At 44.7% G+C, this 23798-nt stretch overlaps 1 protein-coding gene across 11 annotated transcripts in view; it reads left to right on the forward strand.

Moving 5' to 3' along the window:
- The window catches only part of LOC124009716 (astrotactin-1-like), a 276537-nt gene that overhangs the window by 200705 nt on the left and 52034 nt on the right, over positions 1-23798 (forward strand). For 9 of the 11 annotated variants that reach the window (XM_046321826.1, XM_046321828.1, XM_046321827.1 and 6 more), the window contains 3 exons: positions 16833-17101; positions 18700-18833; positions 18974-19125. In XM_046321826.1, coding sequence (XP_046177782.1) covers positions 16833-17101; positions 18700-18833; positions 18974-19125 — 555 coding nt within the window. Of the gene's footprint in view, positions 1-16832; positions 17102-18699; positions 18834-18973; positions 19126-20349; positions 20479-23798 lie in introns of those variants that run through there. The other 2 variants (XM_046321837.1, XM_046321829.1) reach the window with 2 other exon arrangements.

Here is a 23798-nt window from a genome sequence, read left to right on the forward strand (position 1 = left end):
ACTGAAAATATTGTAGTGATTTTCCAAATATTTTACGGTGAAAATACCACTTATTTCCACATGTATGATTTGCAAAGCCTCCTCCAAGGCGGAATAATCCCTTGCTAACTGTATAGTTATTAGTATTCCCTATGAGCACAGTAAACTGGAATTTCCAGCTTGCAGCAGCATGCACAGCCAATGGAAGGAAAAGTTAATCGGGCTTTTTCGTTAGCTACCATTGCACCACTGTAAATTGAGGACATGTAATCAGGAGCTGCAGTCAGTTTCTAAGTGATAGCATCGATCTCCTGGATTGAAGAGTCAATCCTAATACAGGATTCAGAAGTGAAGTTGAATGCAGGTGTGCGAGGAATATAAACCCCTGTTAACAAGGATGGATGGACATTGAGCGGGAGGTGAAAATGGGAACTGGTTGGAGGCTGGTTTCCATAATGACATTTAATCAGTCCTTGGATCAGGGTTTGAGTTTGTTTTCCTGTCCAGTTTAGGTGTTAAGAACAGCAGGCTTTGTAACAGTGGGGACAAAGTGGTCCCTCCGTAAAATTGCAGTAGTTGTGAGCAGCAGACTCTTATGGTTTAACCAGCCGACACTAGGCAAATTCAGTTCCAGTGGAGGTGCTGCTGTTTAGACATTTAAAACCACACCCTGTATGGGATTTGAAGCTATACAAATGGGTAGCCATTTGATTAGCTGTTCAGGAGTCTTATGGCTTGGGGGTAGGAGCTGTTAAGAAGCTTTTTGGACCTTGACTTTGTGTGTCACGGTTGTGTGGAGAGACGGACCAAGGCGTAGCGTGCTCAGTTCCACATCTTTATTTTTGTGAAACTTACAAAACAAAAAGGAAACAAACAACGAACCGTAACATAAGAGGTGCAACATGCACTAACTCAAAACAAAATCCCACAAAACACAGTGGGGAAAAATGGTTGCCTAAATATGATCCCCAATCAGAGACAACGATAAACAGCTGCCCCTGATTGGGAACCATACCAGGCCAACATAGAAATAAAACACCTAGATAGGAACACCCCTAGTCACACCCTGAACTAACCAAAATAGAGGATAAAAAGCCCCCCACCCCTCCCAAAAGGTTCGGACTCCGGCCGCAAAACCTGAAACCAACTGGGGAGAGTAGGAGACTAGCCTCCACCGGTGACTAGTGTCGGTGGCGGCTCCGGTGCGGGTCTTTGCCCCCGCCCAGACCACGGGTCCATGGAGCCGGGTAGAACGCCATGCCTGAACTGGGCATTGGCGCAGAGGAGGGCCACGGCCATGGAGCTGGGTTGGACGCCGCAACCGGACTGGGCACCGGCGCCGAGGAAGGCTCCGGCCATAGAACTGAGTTGGCCGCCGTGCCTGGACTGGGCACTCGCACAGAGGAAGGCTCCTGCCATGGAGCAGGACTGGACGCCATGCCTGGACTGGACATCGGCTCAGAGGAAGGCTTCTGCCATGGAACGGGCCTGGCCGCCTAGCCTGGGCTGGGCACAAGCGCAGAAGAAGGCTCTGGCCTTGGAGCGGGACTGGACGCCGTGCCTGGACTGGGCACTGACGCAGAGGGAGGCTCCTGCCCTGGAGCGGGGCGGGACACCTTGCCTGTAAGCTCCGGACCGCTGACCCTCGCTGGAGGTTCTGGAACGTTGACCGTAGCAGGAGGTTCCGAACCGTGGACCGTCGCAGGAGGTTCCGGACCGTGGACCGTCGCAGGAGGTTCCGGAAAGTGGATCGCCGCAGGAGGTTCCGGACCGTGGACCGTCGCCGGAAGCCTGGTGCGTGGAGCCGGCACAGGTGGCACCGGACAGGTGACACACACCTCAGGGCGAGCGCGAGGAGCAGGCACAGGATGTACCGGACTGTGGAGGCGCACTGGAGAACTGGTGCGTAGAGCCGACACAAATTGTACCGGAACGATGACATACTCCTCACGGTGAGTGCGGGGAGCTAGCACAGGACATACTGGGCTGTGGAGGTGCACTGGAGACCTGCTGCGTAGAGCCGGCACAAATTGTACCGGAACGATAACACACTTTGCACAGCGAGTGCGGGGAGCTGGCACAGGACGTACTGGGCTGTGGAGGCGTACATCTGGGCGAGTGCGAGGAGGAGACACAGGACGTACCGGACTGGCACGGTCCAGCACAGATTGCACCGGACTGGTGACACGCTCCTCCAAACGTCTGCTTGCCGCATACTCCTCGCCAACTCCATTCTCCGGTATCCCTCCTCGAACTGTTCCATCGACTCCCAGGCGGGCTCTGGTACTCTCTCTGGGTCGACCGACCACTTCTCTATCTCTTCCCAGGTTGTCTCTGGTTCACAGCTCGGCTCTGCCGACCACCCTGTGTGACCACCCTGTGTGCCGCCCCCCCCAAAAAAATTGGGCAGTCTTTTGGGCTTTCCTTGTGGCCGCAAACCCCGGCGTCATCGCTGTTCTCCCTTCTCTCATTGCGTCTGCTTCCAAGGAAGGCTTTCATCTCCAGCCATAATTTCCTCCCAAGTCCAGGATGTCTTCCCCTCCTTTATCTCCTCCCAAGCCCAGGATACCTTCTCCACCTGGGCACGCTGCTTGGTCCTGTTGTGGTGGGATCTTCTGTCGCGGTTGTGTGGAGAGATGGACCAAGGTGCAGCGTGCTCAGTTCCACATCTTTATTTTTGTGAAACTTACAAAAACAAAAAGGAAACAACGGACTGTAACATAAGAGGTGCAACATGCACTAACTCAAAACAAGATCCCACAAAAAACAGTGGGGAAAAATGGTTGCCTAAATATGATCCCCAATCAGAGACAACGATAAACAGCTGCCTCTGATTGGGAACCATACTAGGCCAACATAGAAATAAAACACCTAGATAGCAACACCCCCCCTAGTCACACCCCGACCTATCCAAAATAGAGAATAAAAAGGCTCTCTATGGTCATGTCGTGATATTGTGTGGTTTGTATTGTTAGATATTACTGCACTGTTGGAGCTAGGAACATCAGCATTTCGCGAAAACCGCAATAACATCTGCTAAATATGTGTATGCAACCAATACAATTTGATTTGCTTTGATACATTGGACTACTATAGTGCTTTTAAAGAATATGAAGGAAAAACAATAGGGCAAGTGGTTCATTTCAAAGCAATATGTCCTAATGAAAAATGTCAGTTTGTTTTGAAGAGAGAGGGAGAAAGAAACACTCATGAACCTACTTTCTTCCAATCATGAATTAAATTAATGTATAGTATTAAAGACTAGCCTAATTAGAGATGCAGCTTGAATAGTATTAAGTATATAGCATTTTAGAGTTCAAACTGAGGAGAAATGAAACAAGTGACTGATGCATTGACATACCTCGGGTAACATTAATGCTAATGTAGGCTACATCTCATTTCTAAATTGGGTGAGCTTGGAATATTGTGTCACTGTACACCTTGCATTTCAGTTCTCTCTCTCTCCCCTCCCTCTTTCTCTCTACTGTAATGAAAAAAGTGATTAGCACTTTTTACCGGCGTTAGAGACACACACGCCTTCTGGCGATGTGTTCCTCTGTAATTTCTTTGTTAATTGCGTCTCTGGGGAAAGAGGGGGAACAGAACCCCGGGGGCAGGGCGCCACACTTACACACTGGCTTGCTTTTAGGAGACTCTCCCCCTCTCTATACCCTACCCGGAGCTGTTTGAGCTTCCCCTAGGTTTCATCCCAAAAGGCTATATATTCACTATATAGTGCACTACTTTTGACCTGGGATCACATAAGTAGTGGACTATATAGGAGATATGGTGCCATTTGGGATGAACCCCTTACTCTCATACCCCGTCCTATCCTGTCTGCCCCAGTGTTTCACCACAGTCTCTTCACCACCGCTTCCTCATGCACTAAACCCCCCCTATTCAGACCCATTGACTTTTTCCACATTTGGTTACTTTTCAGCCTTATCAGCAATCTAAACACAATAACCCATAATGACAAAGCAAAAATATTTTTTTTAATGTAATTTTTTAAATAAAAAATAGAAACAGAAATACCTTATTTGGATATTCAGACCCTTTGCTATGATAATTGAAACTGAGCTCAGGTGCATCCTGTTTCCATTGATAATCCATGAGATGTTTCTACAACTTGATTGGAGTCCACCTGTGGTAAATTCAATTAATTGGACATGATTTGGAAAGAGGTGACCAAGAACCCGATGGTCACTCTGACAGAGCTCTAAAGTTCCTCTGTGGAGATGAGATAACTTTTCAGATGGATAACCTTCTCTGCAGCACTCCACAAATCAGTCCTTTATGGTAGAGTGGCCAGACGGAAGCCACTCCTCAGTAAAAGGCACATGACAGCCTGTTTGGAGTTTGTCAGAAGTCACCTTACTTTGAGACCATGAGAACATGATTCTCTGGTCTGATGAAACCAAGATTGAACTCTTTGGCCTGAATGCCAAGCGTCACATCTGGAGGAAACCTTGCACCATCCCTATGGTGAAGCATGGTGGTGGCAGCATCATGCTGTGGGGATGTTTTTCAGCTTGAGCTTGAGAGGATCTGCAGAGTGGAATAGGAGAAACTCCCCAAATACAGGTGTGCCAAGCTTGTAGCGTCATACCCAAGAATACTCAAGGCTGTAATCTCTGCCAAAGATGCTTCAACCGATTAAAGGGTCTGAATACTTATGTAAATGTGTTTTAAATGGTTGAATTTTTTATAAATGTGCAAACATTTCTAACAACCTGTTTATGCTTTGTCATTATGGGGCATTGTATGTAGATTGATGAGGGATTTGTTTTGTTTTTAAATCAATTTTAGAATAAGGCTGTAATGTAACAAAATGTGAAAGAAATCATGGGGTCTGAATACTTTTTGAATGCATTGTATGTTCTTCACAGTCTGCTGATTTATAGCACCAGACAGACAGGGAATCTTTACACAGACACACAGCTCCCGTCATGAGATGAAAAAATGCTGCAAGGCAGTAGGCTTCTTCCCTTTTTGCCCGTGGTGAATTACGGATGTCTGGAGGGTTTTTTTTTCACTCTTGAGGGAAATGATGAGGCAAAGGCTGTTATGGCCTTTGCCAACATAGCAGCTGCAAATGGCTCTGGCATGCTGATATTGATCAGTGACCGAATGAGCTGACATGTGGAGGCCTGTTGGAGGTGCAAACTTCCCACCTTTATTCTGTGGTTTAGACATTTTAAAGCATTAGAAGGGAGTTGGAAATATGAATTCTTTTCACACATTTTTTGGCACTATGCAGAAATCGCTCTGCCATTTCTTGGTTGCAGAAACAAATAGTTCACCTAATTTCAGTTTATTTGACAAAATAAGCTAGTATAGTGTAGAGAATCATTCTACCATTTCAGCTGTTTGAAGCTGGTGTACAAAACCAAAAGTTAAAGACGCAAAAACAAAACTTAAGAACATGAAGCATAGAAATAGCCCACGTAGAACATATCTACAGCGTCTTAGACTTGCTTTCAAGTAGAATGATAGATCTATAACCCACATTTGTATGTGAATTTGTTCGATTCGCCTAGCTTGTTGTCATGGCAACAGTGAAATGCTCTAAAAAAGAGGTGGTGAAGTGGCAGGCAGGGAAGGAACGGAATGGATACTGTGTTTCATCTGGCATCAAGGCAGCAGATGATATGTCAAAGGGAGAGGAGATCAGGTTGTGCACATCTCTGCACATCCAGACTGTAATGACCCATGACTGAACCCGGCTCAGAGGGGGCTTGTGGGCCGCTCTTCCAGATCCGTGCCGGTACGGTGTGACCCTGGATGACCCCGGGACAGTGGGGAGTCCACAAACTCCACACATTCCCAGTGTGGTGCAGGAGACCCCATCCTAGTGAGATCACCAATGCCATAGCAACAATGGGATTTGGGGACCACAGGGGTGACATGAGGAACACTCCTTTGATTTTGCCCAGCGACTTCTTGGCTGCTGATGTCATTGGTTATGTCTGCTCACACTCAAAATACACCAGTGGTCACCAACTAGTCGATCGACTGGTCGATCTTTACGGCATTCCTAGTCGATCACCAAACATTTCTATAGAAAAGACAACGATAAAGGTATAAAGGCTTGCGCTCCTTTTTAAAGCATGGATTCGTGTTGCGCAAGGTGTTCCCATTTCAAACCATTTAATTTGTCTGAAAAGACAAACTCCACCTACCCAGCGGACCGGTAGATCTGTGGCTAAATCGAGTGTGCCTACTGCGCTGACTATTCGGATAGCTCAAATCATGACCCCGGCCACAGCAATGTTTGATACTATGCCCAGAGAAAGACTGTCAAATAATTCAGCAAAGAGCTGCTGTTTTTATGAGTAAGTTCATATCAACATTTTTGTTCAGCACTGTCAACACTGTTTTTAACACTATTACAAAGCATAAAGCACGCTTCTCCCTACTTCCACTCGCACTGCAGCTGCAATGAATGAGTAGCTAAGTGTATCGACAGCCCTGTGTTTGTATTATTATTAGCAGCTCGTCGTGTGTATTTTAATATTGAGGGATATTTAACTTTCTCTGGCCATAGGAACAAATTTGTGCATGAGTCAGATGCGGTGCGACTCGAATTACGCAAACAGATGGAAGACTGTGTCCCCTCTCTCTGGACAGTCTCGCTGGAAAAAAAGAAGGAGAGAGCAGGGACCGTGAGAGGTGGACCCTCTTCTGCTCTCTCCGCTGCATTCAAAACAACTGGGAACTCGGAAAGTCTGATTTTTTCCCCCCCCCCCTAGTTCCCTATTGTCTTGAAAGCACCATGACCATCAGATGCAGGTGCCATCAGTGCTACACCACCAACGGACCTATTTTGTTATCAAAGCTCGAGTTTTGAAATATAATATGGTCTGAGAAGAACAATACTGGCAGGACAGGCATATAGCCAATATGCTGTGATAATGTATTAGGCCCACTGCACAAACCTCGTTCCTACACAACAGTTTTTACTAGGTTAATTTTAAAAGAAAATTAAGTCATGTTTTAAATCCTGAGCGGGAGATCTCGGCTTGCTTTTTGACTGTGATGTTGACTCAGAAAAAGTTGGTGGCCACTGAAATACACAAACACAAGACAAGAAATGCAGGAAAGAGCAGTGAGTGTAGATAGTATAATTTCAGTAGGAGGATATGCAACAGATGACAATGTCAGAAAAGTATCAGGAACACGTTGATAAAAAACAATGTTCAGCCAAAGCCTTGAATGCCCTGTGATATTGTTTAAATCATAAATATCAGTGTGATGGGCTTGATTAATCACAGATGTATCACAGCGTTGAAGTAAAACAGATGATAATTTAAATGGCTCCGTGATTACTAGAAATTGTGGCCTCACCTATGGCCCTCTAAAGTGAAACGTTTTGGCAAACACTGTGATATATGGATTCTCTCCAGGACCAGAGTGATTGGAAGATACATGAAGGGAGACAGGATTCAGGAAGATGGACATTTTTATGGACTTCACAGAGCCAGGGTCACAGGGATCAGTGCCCAATATGCTGATATCTCTGCTCCATAGAGCAGCATAATATAGCAGCCTCTCTAAACGGATGCCAGGCCGGTGGAGGGTAGAGATGGGATAACCAGTCTGGAGATGTTTCCGAGATAGCTGCCGTCGCCCAGGCCAGTGAATTTCAAGCAGAAAGTGAGAAGGTACATCAGAAGAATCTCTATGGTTTAATGTTCACTGCAGGAAGCTCTGGGAAACCTTTACTTTTGTATTACCCATAGTGGTAGAAAATGGAATGGTAAAACAGAACTCTCAGGAACCTTCAGACATCTCCATGTGCTCTGTAATGATATTGATTACCCTTTTTACTGGCAGCTCTTGAAAGAACATAGCTGGGTTGAGTGGTCAACAAGATGTGTCTTATGCAGCAAATAAAATTCTGCACATAGTCGTGACTGAGAAAACATTAGCCCTGATTGCCCTTGCAACTCAACTCTACCACATCTCGGAGCAGGCCTAGTTCATCCTTGTTTGTGAACCTCACTGACAAGAAATTATTTTACATAGTTTTCTTCACAGGCGTAATCACATTTGGATAGGTTTTAATTTGGGAGTGCCCGTCTGCAACCTGACTGAGATACATGATTGGAAAATTTAAGTTGGCAACTTAACATATTCACATTCAGTAGGGCTCACTAATGAACACTCATCTGAGCTCAGGGAGAAATTCCAAAAACGTTGTCAAGTCAGGTTTAGGGTTGCAAAATTCCAGGAACTTTCAGAAATCAGGATTTCTGTAAAACAAGCACATTTATTGAACGTTCCTGGAAGTTTGAAAACAAGAATCAGGATATAGTAAATCATTCTCCAAAATGGAGGAAATTAGTTATGACACCAATGTTGAATCACTTTGTTGTTTTCTGCTGATACAGATTGATTGATGTCAATTAGGTATACAATGTCAGTGTGGCAAATGACCGAGGTTAACAGTCCCTGTATCTATTGATTAGTCTGTTCAATGTAAAGAGGCTAAGACAGCCTATTGGGTCTGCATTTTAAGTGGTTGTGAATTTACACTGAGCACATCCTGTATGCCATACCATTACCTCTATTTGCACAACCACATCAGTAACATTTGCAAGCAGGAAATTGAGGCCACCATCTTCATTCTGATTTGATACTGTGTTGCTGTGCATTTACGGGGCACAACAAAAACAAAAACCAATCCAAGCATCACACAGTTCTCCAACCAATCCCTGCACACACGCTCCTGTTAGGCCTACAGAAACAAAAGCCTATAAAAACAGATCTAAATGATGGGATACTCGAGCTACATTCCTTGCCAGATGAGGACATTTTTAGCACGAACTAAAAATGGACCTGTTGATTGAAGTATGAAAAAGGTGTTCCAACAACGCTCTGCAGTTTTTTAATAATTGCGTCCCGTATATTTTCCGCTTAGGCTACTTTGCAAAGCTGCTACTGCCAAGAACAGCTCAAATGAAAAAAGCGAACCAACATTCCATCATTACTTTAAGACATGAAGGTCAGTCAATCTGAACATTTTCAAGAACTTTGAAAGTTTCTTTAAGTGCAGTAGCAAAAACCATCAAGCGCCATGATGAAACTGGCTCTCATGAGGACCGCCACAGGAAAGGAAGACCCAGAGTTACCTCTGCTGGAGAGGATAAGTTCATTAGAGTTACCAGCCTCCGAAATTGCAGCCCAAATGAATGCTTCACGGAGTCCAAGTAACAGATACATCTCAACATCGACTGTTCAGAGGAGATTGCTTGAATGTTCGAATGGTCGATTTACTGCAAAGAAACTACTACTAAATAATAATAATAAGAAGAAGAGTCTTACTTGGGCCAAGAAACATGAGCAATGGACATTGGATTGTTGGAAACCTGTCCTTTGGTCTGATAAGTGGGGCGGCAGCGTAGCCTAGTGGCTAGATCGTTGGACTAGTAACCGGAAGGTTGCGAGTTCAAACCCCTGAGCTGACAAGGTACAAATCTGTCATTCTGCCCCTGAACAGGCAGTTAACCCACTGTTCCCAGGCCGTCATTGAAAATAAGAATATGTTCTTAACTGACTTGCCTGGTTAAAAAAAAAAGTCCAAATTTGAGATTTTTGATTCCAACCGCCATGTCTTTGTGAGACGCAGAATAGTTGAACGGATGATCTCTGCATCTGTGGTTCCCACCGTGAAGCATGGAGGAGGAGGTGTGATGGTGTGGGGGGTGCTTTGCTGGTGACACTGTCAGTGATTTATTTAGAATTCAAGCCACACTTAACCAGCATGCCTACCACAGCATCCTGCAGCATTACGTCATCCCATCAGGTTTGAGCATAGTGGAGCTATCGTTTGTTTTTCAACAGGACAATGACCCAACACACCTCCAGGCTGTGTAAGGGGTACTTTACCAAGAAGGAGAGTGATGGAGTGTTGCATCATATGACCTGGCCTCCACAATCACTCAACCTCAACCCAATTGAGATGGCTTGGGATGAGTTGGACCGCAGAGTGAAGGAAAAGCTGCCAACAAGTGCTCAGCATATGTGGGAACTCCTTCAAGACTGTTGGAAAAGGATTCCAGGTGAAGCTGGTTGAAATAATTCCAAGAGTGTGCAAAGCTGTCATCAAGGCAAAGGGTGGCTACTTGAAGAATCTAAAATATATTTTTATTTGTTTAACACTTTTTTTGGTAACTACATGATTCCTTATGTGTTATGTCATAGTTTTGATGTCTTCACTATTATCCTACAATGTAGAAAATCGTTTTTTTTTTTATTAAAAAAGACACTTGAATAAGTAGGTGTGTCCAAAATTTTGACTGGTACTGTATATGGTGCAATTTAGCAATTTGGATGTGTTATATGTCATGGTTATGATTAATTAGGCATTGTTGCTCACTGTTGGCTTAGGCTTATAGATCAATGCAAAACAGTTCTTGTGTTCTAAAAATAGATTTCTTTACCATTTGAGTACTCGAGTACTCAGATTTTCTTTGGGTATCGGCAAGAACTCGTACATTTCAAATGCTAATTCCTAGTCTAGAGTACATTCTTCTCCAACGTTACAGAGGCCTGTGTGAATGAGGCTTTGTGATAGCAATTAAAATCAGATTTTACAGCTCGTTTGTCATTTCTTGGCACTGAAACAGCGCTGAAGTGGAACCTAAACCATCTGTACGTTTTGATAGGTCAGGTTCAGGGGGAAGACAGATGTGTGGCCTCCAGTTGGGTGGCGATGAGAGGAGGAGAGGTCTGTCTCTCGCTTTATGTCTCTTTCTCTCTCTCTATTTCCACTGGACCAGTGACTGTTCATTTAGGATCCTATCAGTTCGCTGCTGATAGATATTAATTTACTTTTTTCCCCATGCTCCCTCTTGGCTTAACGAGCTGCTCAGATGTCAGATGGCAATTACAGGGATACTATTTTATCAGCTTAATTACTGATATTTCCTGCCTATTGATTCATCCTCCACAACGAGATTATTATACCGACGACCTCAGCTGCTCTCTGTCTCTGTGGCCAAACTGAAACACTTAGGAATGTGAGCCAAGACATATTTATAATCTCACATTGCTTACACCAGGTACAATGTCTGCTGTACATAGAAGCAAAGAGAGACAGAGAGTGGATCTAGGCAGGCTAGCTATCACATAACAACACTTTACTGAAAACCGCCAAGGCGGGGAAGATAGAGGAGTAGAGAGCAGGGCTGACTGGGCTGGGGTGGTGGTGGTGTGTGTTTGTGTCAAGCTTTGGTGAAGATTGAGGACGAGCTGTGAAGGTTGGTTGCTATGTCAACCCAGGGTGACCTCAGTACACTTGACAGAATGGGGGCTTGAGAAAGGGACTTGATGTAGCAGTCATCGCTTGGCCCCTCTTACTCATTTTGGAGGTCAGACAGATGGGACCCTTGCGAGTTCCTTTTTATAATGAATATATTCTCCCGCAGAGGATGGTGAAGGCTTCCTCCACCAAGTAACAGAGAAGACCATCAGGAAGACAATTTTGAGCTTCTGGACCATCAGCAAATATAAGCTACTATCTCTGAATCCAATCTGTATGCCTATAATTCATTTATCAAATCAAATCAAATCAAATTTATTTATATAGCCCTTCGTACATCAGCTGATATCTCAAAGTGCTGTACAGAAACCCAGCCTAAAACCCCAAACAGCAAACAATGCAGGTGTAAAAGCACGGTGGCTAGGAAAAACTCCCTAGAAAGGCCAAAACCTAGGAAGAAACCTAGAGAGGAACCGGGCTATGTGGGGTGGCCAGTCCTCTTCTGGCTGTGCCGGGTAGAGATTATAACAGAACATGACCAAGATGTTCAAATGTTCATAAATGACCAGCATGGTCAAATAATAATAAGGCAGAACAGTTGAAACTGGAGCAGCAGCACAGTCAGGTGGACTGGGGACAGCAAGGAGCCATCATGTCAGGTAGTCCTGGGGCACGGTCCTAGGGCTCAGGTCCTCCGAGAGAGAGAAAGAAAGAGAGAATTAGAGAGAGCATATGTGGGGTGGCCAGTCCTCTTCTGGCTGTGCCGGGTGGAGATTATAACAGAACGTGGCCAAGATGTTCAAATGTTCATAAATGACCAGCATGGTTGAATAATAGTAAGGCAGAACAGTTGAAACTGGAGCAGGAGCATGGCCAGGTGGACTGGGGACAGCAAGGAGTCCTCATGTCAGGTAGTCCTGGGACATGGTCCTAGGGCCCAGACCAGTTGAAACTGGAGCAGCAGCATGGCCAGGTGGACTGGGGACAGCAAGGAGTCATCATGTCAGGTAGTCCTGGGGCATGGTTCTAGGGCTCAGGTCCTCCGAGAGAGAGAAAGAAAGAGAGAAGGAGAGAATTAGAGAACGCACACTTAGATTTACACAGGACACCGAATAGGACAGGAGAAGTACTCCAGATAAACAAACTGACCCTAGCCCCCCGACACATAAACTACTGCAGCATAAATACTGGAGGCTGAGACAGGAGGGGTCAGGAGACACTGTGGCCCCATCCGAGGACACCCCCGGACAGGGCCAAACAGGAAGGATATAACCCCACCCACTTTGCCAAAGCACAGCCCCCACACCACTAGAGGGAAATCATTTATCTTACTTTATGTCCAAATTACAACAAACGATAGGTTAACTCTTAGTCAAGTATGATGAATTTGTACAGAGTTGCTTAGTGTAGCCATCTTATTTAAATAAGATAATTCATGTTAATATTATGAAGCTTGATTCAATTTAAATACTCCTACATTTGCTGAAAACCCAACGTTTTAATGATCCATGAACCAATCACTTTAATGGAAAGTGATCTCGACATTTCCACAATAAAAGCAAATTACTCCCTGAACTTTACACAGTTCTCTCTGTCTAAGCCAGAGAAAAAAGTTCAATAATTCAATATCACTTTTTCTCTGCTGCATGGGGAACATTTTCACAAAATATACTTTATCTCTGTGAAAAGGCAGGTCAAGAATGTATTATTTTGTTACAATAGAAAATGAAAATACGTTTGGTGTCTATGGGTTTCACTGCCCACTGCAACCTGCCTTTACATTGATCTGTTGTTGTACTCCCTCAGATACTGTTACCGTGCCACTATATTGCTTTTATAGGTATATCTATTTGGTTGTTTTCCAGGGAGGATGCACCGTTTGGAATTCCATTGAATTGCTTTTTCCAGTTAATTAGTGGTAGCTTAAACTTTAGGACGGCTGCACCCAGCCAGTACCCCATGAAGGTTGCCGCGCCCGCCAAAAGTGTAAATTATACTGTGGGGTGAATGTTGCCGTGTAATCTGTCCATGAAAATAATGCCAGCTGCCAGCCTCGTGTGGACTGATAAGGCCTCCGAATGCACCTTGCTGGTGAGGAAGAAATAAAACATCACTGTTGAGATCCACAGCAGCTCCCAGGGATACTAACACCAAGTTGCAAACATTTAATTATACTGTACCGCTGTTGCTATGGGGCCACCGCGTCTTGATTTTCTCAGCTTGCTATGAAATGGATGCCTCTGGTATAGATTTAAGTCAGACAAGCCCTTAACATATAACATTATATTACAGTTAGTCAGAGCCGGGTCAAATTGATCTTATCTGTATAAAACCCCCACTGCATCCTCAACCTTTATGGTCTTATGTTTCATGCTGCTTGAGGTACTTTTCTCCCCTGTGAACCTATAAAACACAGGGCCGGCCAAAATAAACCCAATGAATGGCAACATAAATCAGGTTCAGTTCCATGGTGAGAGTTCTTAGGATTCTGGATCTATGGTATCTGAATATCTTGGTACTCAGATAGACTACTATCTGTATGGGTAATGCATTTACTGTACTTTCTGATGTGGCACATACACTGCTATTTCTATCATCTCCAACAATGGTTATATAAGGTTTCAAGCCTTTGTTTGTAATGGGTTATAGAGGATGGAAAAATGTCCTAGCAAAGCTCTGCACTAGGAATGCCTGTTTTGCATTTTATAATACATTTCCCATTATCAAATCAAAAAACTGTCAGGTCCTCCTGCTGTGCACGTATCCTCTGACCATTTGTACTTGTACAGCTGTGATGCAGCCCCAGTGTAATGTCTCACTTGGAGGCGAATCGTCAGTAAATTGCCTTCAATTCAGACCTTTGCAAACTCACAGGCCTGCCTAACACACCAACGTATTGGGAGGTGTTGGTGGGATTTGAAGACAGACGCATTAGTCCCCTTCAACTTCCATGAACAAGATGTCACTAATGTGGTGCGTCCGTGGGCAGGCTCAATCAGCGGTAAAAAAACGCAGGCTATCTCACCTGCGCTGCACAGTGCCGTGGATACAGCTTCTATTAAGGGCCAGAGAGGTCTGTCAGCTAAGCCCATTCCCACCCAACCATCTAAAGTGCAGGGATAAATCGAACTTCAGAATGATGGAAAGGTTTGCTGGCCAAGTAGGCTGGAGTGAGTGAAGGCATAGGTTTACTATTAGCATGTAAATACTGTTTTACTAGCCCAGATGTCAGGCCATCCATATGGTTTATGTAGTCCCATTGAGAGCTTCAACTCTTCCATACCTGCTTGCTCGGTAGGTATCGACTGGTGGGGAAAAGGTATCCACCATCCACTGTAATTAGCAATCAGGTTGAATATCACAGTGGATTGCCACTCAGAGTGAGAGTCTGCTTTATTGCAATTTACTTAGCTGTGTATAGGTGTAGCAAAGTGTGCCACTGCGAATTATCTAGTACCAGCGACATCTGCCTGGGAAGATTTGCCTGTCACAGAGATTTGTTTAAGAGCTCCACTGTATTACGTTCCTGGCCGGGTTGCACTGTGCAGCAGTGTCGCTTTCTGGAGGCACCACATGGTTGACTGCATGTATTCAGATTTTAGTGATCTATTTCAAGCAGTATAAATATATTTTTAAACTCCCTTTGATATGGTTTGTGTATGCTCTCTATTGCCTGGCTAGCTCAACTGTATATTTTAATGGGGTGATGTATAAATCAGCTAGAAATCATAACAGCAAGGTTTTTAATATCATCCATCTCCACAAAATGTAAGAGGTTCTCCTATCAGATCCTCCCTTAGTATGATGTACAAAATAATCTGCAGTCATATGATCAATAGTTTTTTATATCCTGCAATGCTACTAGAAACACTATAGCGTCACCTAGTGTTTATCAGAGGGCATTTCTCTACGTGGGAGGCAAAGTACTGTATCCCTGGAACACCAACTCTTCCGGGGTGAGGACATATCCTGTGTTCTATATTGTGTCAAAGAATCTTCTAATCTTCACCTTCCCAACATCTGGTAATTGGTACCGATCTGACTGTCAGAAACAGGAAGCATACATTTAGATTCGAAGTGCTGAAGGTGGGCTGCAGATGACAGGATTTACCTCAGCTTTCTCATCCTGAGACACTTTCCAAAGTGAATGGAATTTAATGGATGTTTTCTCCTTTCCTTGAAAGCGATTTGTCTTTTGCAGCATCTTCTTGATATTCATTATGTTTGTCTCATAACTGTCTGGGTGATGAGGTAACACAACATGTCAAAGTAAATTGGTGTGTGTATGCATGCGTGCGTGCACGTAAGAGTGAGTGTTTATGTGTTGTTGTGTGTTCATCTATTTCTGATTCTCCATCCTGAGGTCAAAAATCATGTATTTATCCAGAAGGATTCACTGGGGCGATTTCCCTACGCATCGCATTTTATCTCAGAGCCTAGAAGTCCAGGACTTCCTCCAAACTCGGCCACCGTTAATGTCCTGCCTGCCTTGAAAATGTTCAGACGTGACCGGAGTTTCACCAGCCGCGTTTGACCTGGACAAAGTCCATGCTATGGCTCCAGGCACAGACCCTCACTTCCTACTTCTGTCTGATTAATCAAGCACTGTCACTGGCCACAGAGGGCCACCGCACCACTGTATCCCTCAGGCCTGAACATGGTTGTGTCCCAAATGAGTTTTTTGACCGGAGCCCCTATAGGGTGCCATTTGGGACGATGACCATGTGTATGACCGTCGACCCACCAGAGGTCCAGCTTGTCGCGACTTGATGAAGACTGACGTGCCCTGGTAGTTGATCATCAGCATTTACATACATGATATGAAAAGCTTAGCTTCATCACTCAAACTGCCACAGGCCCAGATCCAACGTCCATGACAAGCCCACCATTACCATGCGTGTCACACTTTGAGGACAATGTGATCTATGAATAACAATGTGCAAACCCCATCTTTCTGATCATATCTAATGTGTCTTACTGTCCTCTTGTTTGATTGATGGCCATGTGCTTTTATTCATTCACATGCAACAAAGTGCAGTGTATACTGATTTAGTTTTATCTCGTTCTATGGTAGGGACCACATTATGTGCTAGAGCAAAAGTCGACTGTCTGTTTCTCCCCCTCACCCTGTTGGCTCATGAAGCCATGTTTAATTTCATCAAAACCAGCTCTCAGCAACTGGCTATTCCCTAGTTTGCTTTTGAGCTTTTAAATTGCCTGTGTATGCACACGACTCAGCAGAATGAAGGAATGGTAATCTGAACCCTTTTTAAGAGAAAAAGTGCAGAAGCTTTGCATTTAATAACGCAAGAGATGTCTTTGAAGATGCCAGCACTGCCCTAAGTGCATTTGAGAGGACAGCATAATAAATGGAACTAAATGCAGTGCCAGTTTTGAGGGAAATGCAATACACATGTGGATATACCCAATATACTGCATATCACATTTAGTTTTTAAAACTAACATCAATAACTTCTCTATTTCAGGAAAATATGACATGATTTCAAACATTGTTTGTAACAAAATGTATTATTCAACAAATTATTATATCCAAATCCCACAGTAACTATAACTATGCCCTTTTCAGGGAATTCCCCATCAGAAGAGTCAGAGGAGCGCGACAAGGAGCCCCGGACCCTGACCTACCCAGCGTACATCGCCAGCCTGCTGGACTCTGGTGCCAAGCGCATGGCGGCGGGGGTTCGCATGGACTGCAGCAGCCAGGGCCAGTGTCCGTACTCCTGCCACCTCTGCCACATGAGCCCTGGGCCTGGGCGTCCAGCCGAGCCTGTCCTGCTCCAGATCACTAAGGCCGCCCCGCTCTACGAGCTGGTCTCCAACAACCACACCTACCAGGTACAGAAAGCTTTCGCTGAAAACCTTGGTTTACCCCCCATTTTAGCAGTCCCAGACACATTTTCAGGAGTGTATTCCTAAAAGCAAAAAGTAGTGATACTTTAAGAGCAGTGTGCATATTATTTCCATGAATAAAACCTCAAATTTTGCTTTTCCAATTTTGAATTTAGAGCATAAAAGAACATTCACCACCAATATTTAAATGTAAATTCATACATACAATCATGCAGCGAGAGAAGCCCTTGGTTTGGTTACCTGTAATAATGTACGCTGAGAGTCAGGAAGCATGTTCAGAGTTCATAAATTAACAAACCAATAAAAAACAAACAGCTCACTGACATGAAACAGCAACAATGACAACTAGGGAAGAAACCAAAAGGGGAGTGACATGAAGGTTAGGTAATCAAGGAGGTGATTGTCATTCTGCGAGTTATGCTGGTGACAGGTGTGCGCCCTAATGAGCAGCCTGTTGACCTAGAGGCCAGAGACGGAGCACAAATGTCAGTACCCCCTCCCTGATGTGCGGTACCAGCCGCAGGACCCCGACCATCCCGGGGATCAGGAGCGGACCGGTGAAAGATCCCGTCGATCCGGCTGAGGCGTGGGAGCATGACGACCTAGAGCGCTGGAGAGAAAGCATACGCGACAGTACCCCCTCCCCGGCATGTTCGGCCCAGCCGCAGCAGGACGCCAACCACAGGGACGATCCCGGCGCTCCGGTGCGGACCGGTCGCCTCCACTGAGGCGCAGAACCAGATGAGCCGGCTGATACCTCCGGTTACCTCAGTTGAGGCACAGGAATCTGTTCACCCAGTTTAGGTATGGGAACCTATCGAACCCGCTGAGTCCTCCCAGGTAGCTCCGGCTCCAACACCCCGGATCGTCCCTGTGGTGGGCATCCTGCGGCTGGAGCCGAACGCGCCGGGGATGGGGTACTGTCACGTGTGCTAGGTCTCTAGTTTACCATGCTCCCGCGCCTCAGCTGGATCGACAGGTTCCCGCACCTTAGCCGAGGGGAACGTGATCTTGGTCGTCGTCCTGCGGCTGGAGCCGCGCATCGGGGAGGGGGTACTGTTACGTGTGCTCCCTCTCCTGCCTCTAGGTCACCAGGCTGCTCGTTATGGCACACACCTGTCACCATCGTTACGCACATCAGTGCATTATGACACTCACCTGGACTCCATCACCTCCTTGATTACCCTCCCTATATCTGCCACTCCCTTTGGTTCCTTCCCCAGGTGTCATTGTTTCTGTTTCAGTTTCCTGTCTGTGCATTGTTCTTGTTTTTTTTGTTTTTTTAACACTCACTTCCTGAACTTGCTTCCCGACTCTCAGTGCACATCGTTACAGTAACGCAGCAAAACACATATGCGAGATGTTTGACAATAGCTGTCTCAAAAAGAGAAGCTGCTCTCCGACAAAGATGTTGTGAAATTGTGTAGTGTATGCTGGACATAAGCCTACATCAATATGTCAGATGGCAAACGGTAAGCTAGAGCATGATTGCATGACCCCCTAGAGGGGCAGATCATATTGATGTCTAGACTCAGGCTGGGTGTTATTGACAGTGTTTGCTCCATCCTCCTGTCTCTTTGCAGGCACTGCAGGAGGCCATGATGAGCATGCTGTGGTGTTCTGGGAAAGGTGACGTAATCGATGACTGGTGCCGTTGTGACTCAAGTGCATTCGGGACGGATGGACTGCCAACATGTGCCCCTCTCCCTCAGCCTAGGTGAGTTACTCAAAACAATTTGTCTACCCGACTTGATAAACACAAGTAAGATTGTATGTATTGATATCTAAAGATGAGCTTGTCTTGTCATGATTTGGTTTGGAGTTAGTTAGGTGTAACTTTTTTAAATTTTCTCCCAGGCTCAGGTTGTCCCACTCCTATGAGCCCAGCAGTTCATTGGTCATCGTGGAATGGAATCACACTGAGCCACCAATCGGGGTGCGGATCGTGGATTACCTCATTAGCCAGGAGAAAGTGACAGAGAGGACAGACCACTCCAAAATGGAGACAGGTACATCCCTTCTATTTCAGTTGAGGATTTATGGTATTTATGTTCATTTCATACAGTATGTCCATGTATAAATACAGAAATAGCCGTGCATGGTTGCTAAAATGTTGAGGCAAGGTAAGGGAACCTCTAACTATATGTTACCACAGCAAAATTCCAGATTCTTATATTAATGATTTACATTTATTATTATTGTAGTTTTGCATAAAACCACAAGATGGTGGTCAATGCTAACAAGAGTGTGGTCTGCATTTTAGATTTCTTGAGTTACCAAATACTAAATGTGCAGTGGAGTAGTGGAGTGCATCACACATGTTCTAGTGCTGAATCATCTTCATCGGTCACCTCATCACACAGAGAAAAGTATATCAAATAAGTAAATAAGATGATTTTAAGATAAAAACATCCTAAATATAAACTTTGAATGTTAATGGTGTTTAATATGAGGTTTTCAGCATGAAATACCCTTTAAATATATGAATTTATTTACAAACGTATGTATTTTACTATGTCAATATGGAATTGGTGTGAATGTTTTGGCATCAAAGGGGTGGCAGTTGTGAGTCAATAGTTGAAAGAGTTGCAGAGTTAATTGAAAATATTGGCATTTTTGATTAGGTGCTTTTTTTTCATTAAGTAGGCTATTTTCTTTTGAACAATATGGTCTATCTACAATAAACTTATGGAAAAAATGGATACATATATAATAAATTAATACTATGTACAGTTGAAGTCAGAAGTTTACATACTAACTTCACTGTGCCTTCAAACAGCTTGGAAAAATTCCAGGAAATTATGTCATGGCTTTAGAAGCTTCTGATATGCTAATTGACATAAATTGATTCAATTGGAGGTGTACCTGTGGATGTATTTCAAGGCCTACCTATCAAACTCTGTGCCTCTTTGCTTGACATCATGGGAAAATCTAAAGAAAGACAATTGTAGACCTCCACAAGCCAGGTTCATCCTTAGGAGCAATTATATATATATGAATATTATTTTTAAAGTTATTCAAGTTTAAATAACCGAAGCTATCATAGCTTGTCATAGAAAAAATTATTGAAGATTATGGTATTTTTGCAATCATAAGCAAGTCCCATTCCAGCCAACTCTGGACGAGTGCTTTTCTAGCAAGGGATAAGTGGACTGCTTCCACACATGTCCTATTGGCTTTTCTGTTTCAAGTTGCTGTAATTACCATCATGGACTGGTTGTTTTCACCAACAGGTTAGCTGGGGAGTCCTGTGCAGTCTCAGCTTGTTTCCCGAGCAATGGCCCTTCAGCCCGCCCTGGATTCACTTATAGCATCCAATTTTAAGCTTGAAATAGGTTGCTTTTCTGGCAAACATATGATGACAAAAAATGATTGACCGATGAAACTGATTAGGCTAACATACTGAAAATGGCCCATAAAATACACATGGCTCAAAACTATAAGTGTTTTTAAATCTTTATGGAATGATTAGTGGATTGATTGCTTCAAAGCATACACATTGCATGTCTAATATAGGTGGTGGAATGGAGCTATGCAGACAGTAGGCTACAGATCTTGGACCACCTAGGAGCAGAGGAAAGATATCTGGTCATCAAGATGGCGCCGATAGAGATGGCAGCTTCGTTTCTAGTCCTTAGGAAACTGTGCAGTAGATTTTCTTTAATGTATTTCTTATTTTGTTAGCCCAGAACTTTTATTACATACAACCGGGAAGAACTATTGGACATCAGAGAAGTCAATTTACCAGCACTACGACCAGGAAAACGACTTTCCCAAAGCGTATCCTTTGTCTCCACCTCCAAGGGCATTTGAACTGATTCCAGAGGCCGACCCAAAACAACGCCGCCGGAGGAGAGGGTGACGGAGCGGTCTTCTAAATGAGGCTTCAGATGCGCACACACCACCCACCGCTTCCGAGTGTATTACTCGCTAATGTCCAGTCCCTGGTTAACAAAGTCGACGAAATCAGGGCAAGAGTTGCTTTCCAGAGATATCCGGGATTGTAACATGGGGACATGCTGTCGGAGTCCATACAACCAATGGGATTTTCAGTGCATCGCACCAACTGGAATAAACATCTCTTTGGTAAGAAGAAGGGTGGGGGTGTATGTTGCATGATTAACGACTCATGGTGTAATTGTAACATACAGGAACTCAAGTCCTTTTCTTCACCTGACCTAGAATCCCTCACAATGAAATCCCGACCGTATTATCTCCCAAGAGAACTCTCCTCGGTTATCGTCACAGCCGTGTATATCCCCCGCAAGCGGATACCAAGACGGCCATCAAGGAACTTCACTGGACTTTATGCAATCTGGAAACCATATATCTTGAGGCTGCATTTATTGTAGCTGGGGATTTTAACAATGCTAATTTTAGATCTAGGCTACCTAAATTCTATCAGCATATTGATTGCTGTACTCGAGCGAGTAACACGCTCGACCATTGCTACTCTAACTTCCACGATGCATACAAGGCCGTCCCCCGCCCTCCTTTTGGCAAATCTGACCTAGGTCTATCCAACGCTGGTCTGACCAATCGGATTCAAGATTGCTTTGATCATGTGGACTGGAATATGTTCCGGGTAGCCTTAGATAATAACATTGATGTATACGCTGACTCGGTAAACAAGTGTATAAGGAAGTGTACAGAAGATGTTGTACCCACTGTGACTATTAGAACCTTCCCTAACCAGAAACCGTGGAATGATGGCAGCATTCGCGCAAAACTGAAATCACTACCACCGTCTTTAATCATGGCAAGGTGACTGGAAATGTGACTGAACACAAACTGTGTAGTTACTCCCTCCGTAAGGCAATCAAACAAGCAAAGTGTCAGTATGGAGACAAAGTGGAGTCACCATTCAACTGCTCAAACACGAGATGTATGTGGCAGGCTCTACAGATAATCACATATTACAAAAATTAAACCAGCCCTGTCGTGGACATCGAATTCTTGCTTCCAGACAAATTAAACAACTTCTTTGCACACTTTGACAACTATACAGTGCCACCAACTAGGCTCGCTACCAAGGGCTGTGGCCTCTCCTTCTCCATGGCCAACGTGAGTAAAACATTTAAACGTGTTAACAGATGGCATCCCTAGTCGCATCCTCCGAGCATGCGCAGACCAGCTAGTTGGTGGGTTTATGCACATATTTAATTCATCCTTATCCCGGTCTGCTGTCCCTACATGCTTCAAGATGACCACCAGTGTTCCTGATCGTAAGAAAGCTAAGGTAACTGAACTAAATGACTATCGCCCCGTAGCACTCACTTCTGTCATGAAGTGCTTTGAGAGACTAGTCAAGGATCATATCACCTCCACCCTATCTGTCACCCTAGACCCACTTCAATTTGCTTACCGCCCCAATAGGTCCACAGACGATGCAATCGCCATCACACTGCAGACTGCACTATCCCATCTGGACAAGAGGAATACCTATGTAAGAATGCTGTTCATTGACTACAGCTCAGCATTTAACACTGTAGTACCCTCCAAACTCATCATTAAGCTTGAGACCCCGCCCTGTGCAACTGGGTCCTGGACTTCCTGACGGGCCGCCCACAGGTGGTGAAGGTAGGAAACAACATCTCCACTCCACTGATCCTCAACACTGGGGCCCCACAAGGGTGCGTTCTCAGCCCTCTCCTGTACTCCCTGTGCACCCACAATTGCGTGGCTATGCACACCTCCAACTCTATCAAGTTTCCAGACGACACAACAGTAGTAGGCTTGATTACCAACAACGACGAAGCAGCCTACTGTCACGCCTTGGTCTTAGTATTTTGTGTTTTCTTTAACTATTTGTTCAGGCCAGGGTGTGACATGGGTTTAGTGTTGTATTTCGTATTGGGGTTTTTGTATTATAGAGATTGCGGCTGAGTAGGGGTGTTGTATGGGCTTGGCTGCCTGAGGCGGTTCTCATCAGAGTCAGGTGATTCTCGTTGTCTCTGATTGGGAACCGTATATAGGTAGCCTGGTTTCGCTTTGTATTTCGTGGGTGATTGTTCCTGTCTCTGTGTAGTGTTCACCAGATAGGCTGTAATAGGTTTCACGTTCCGTTTGTTGTTTTTGTATTTATCAGTTATTTCATGTATCGTTCTGTTTTTTCTTCATTAAAGACATGAGTAACCACCACGCTGCATTTCAGTCCGACTCTTGTAACGACGTTACACCTACAGGGAAGAGGTGAGGGCCCTCGGAATGTGGGTGTCAGGAAGATAAAACTTTCCACCTTCTCCATTGAGTGAGAGGTTAAGTTCCTCGGTGTACATATCACCGACAAACTGAAATGGTTCACGCATACAGACAGTGTGGTGAAGAAGGCGCAACAGCACCTCTTCAACCTCGGGAGGCTGAAAAAATGTGGCTTGTCACCAAAAACCCTCACTAACTTTTACAGATGCACAATTGAGAGTATCCTGTCAGGTTTTATCACTGCTTGGTACGGCAACTGCAAGGCGTTCCAGAGGGTGGTGCGGTCTGCCCAACGCATCACCGGGGGCAAACTATCTGCCCTCCAGGACATCTACAGCACCCGATGTCACAGGAAGGCAAAAAAGATAATCAAGGACAATTACCACCCGAGGCACTGCCTGTTCACCCCACTTCCATCCAGAAGGCGAGGTCAGTAAAGGTGCATCAAAGCTGGGACAGAGATTGAAAAACAGCTTCTATC

The sequence above is a fragment of the Oncorhynchus gorbuscha genome, linkage group LG22 (assembly GCF_021184085.1).
Source record: "Oncorhynchus gorbuscha isolate QuinsamMale2020 ecotype Even-year linkage group LG22, OgorEven_v1.0, whole genome shotgun sequence".
NCBI lineage: Eukaryota > Metazoa > Chordata > Actinopteri > Salmoniformes > Salmonidae > Oncorhynchus > Oncorhynchus gorbuscha.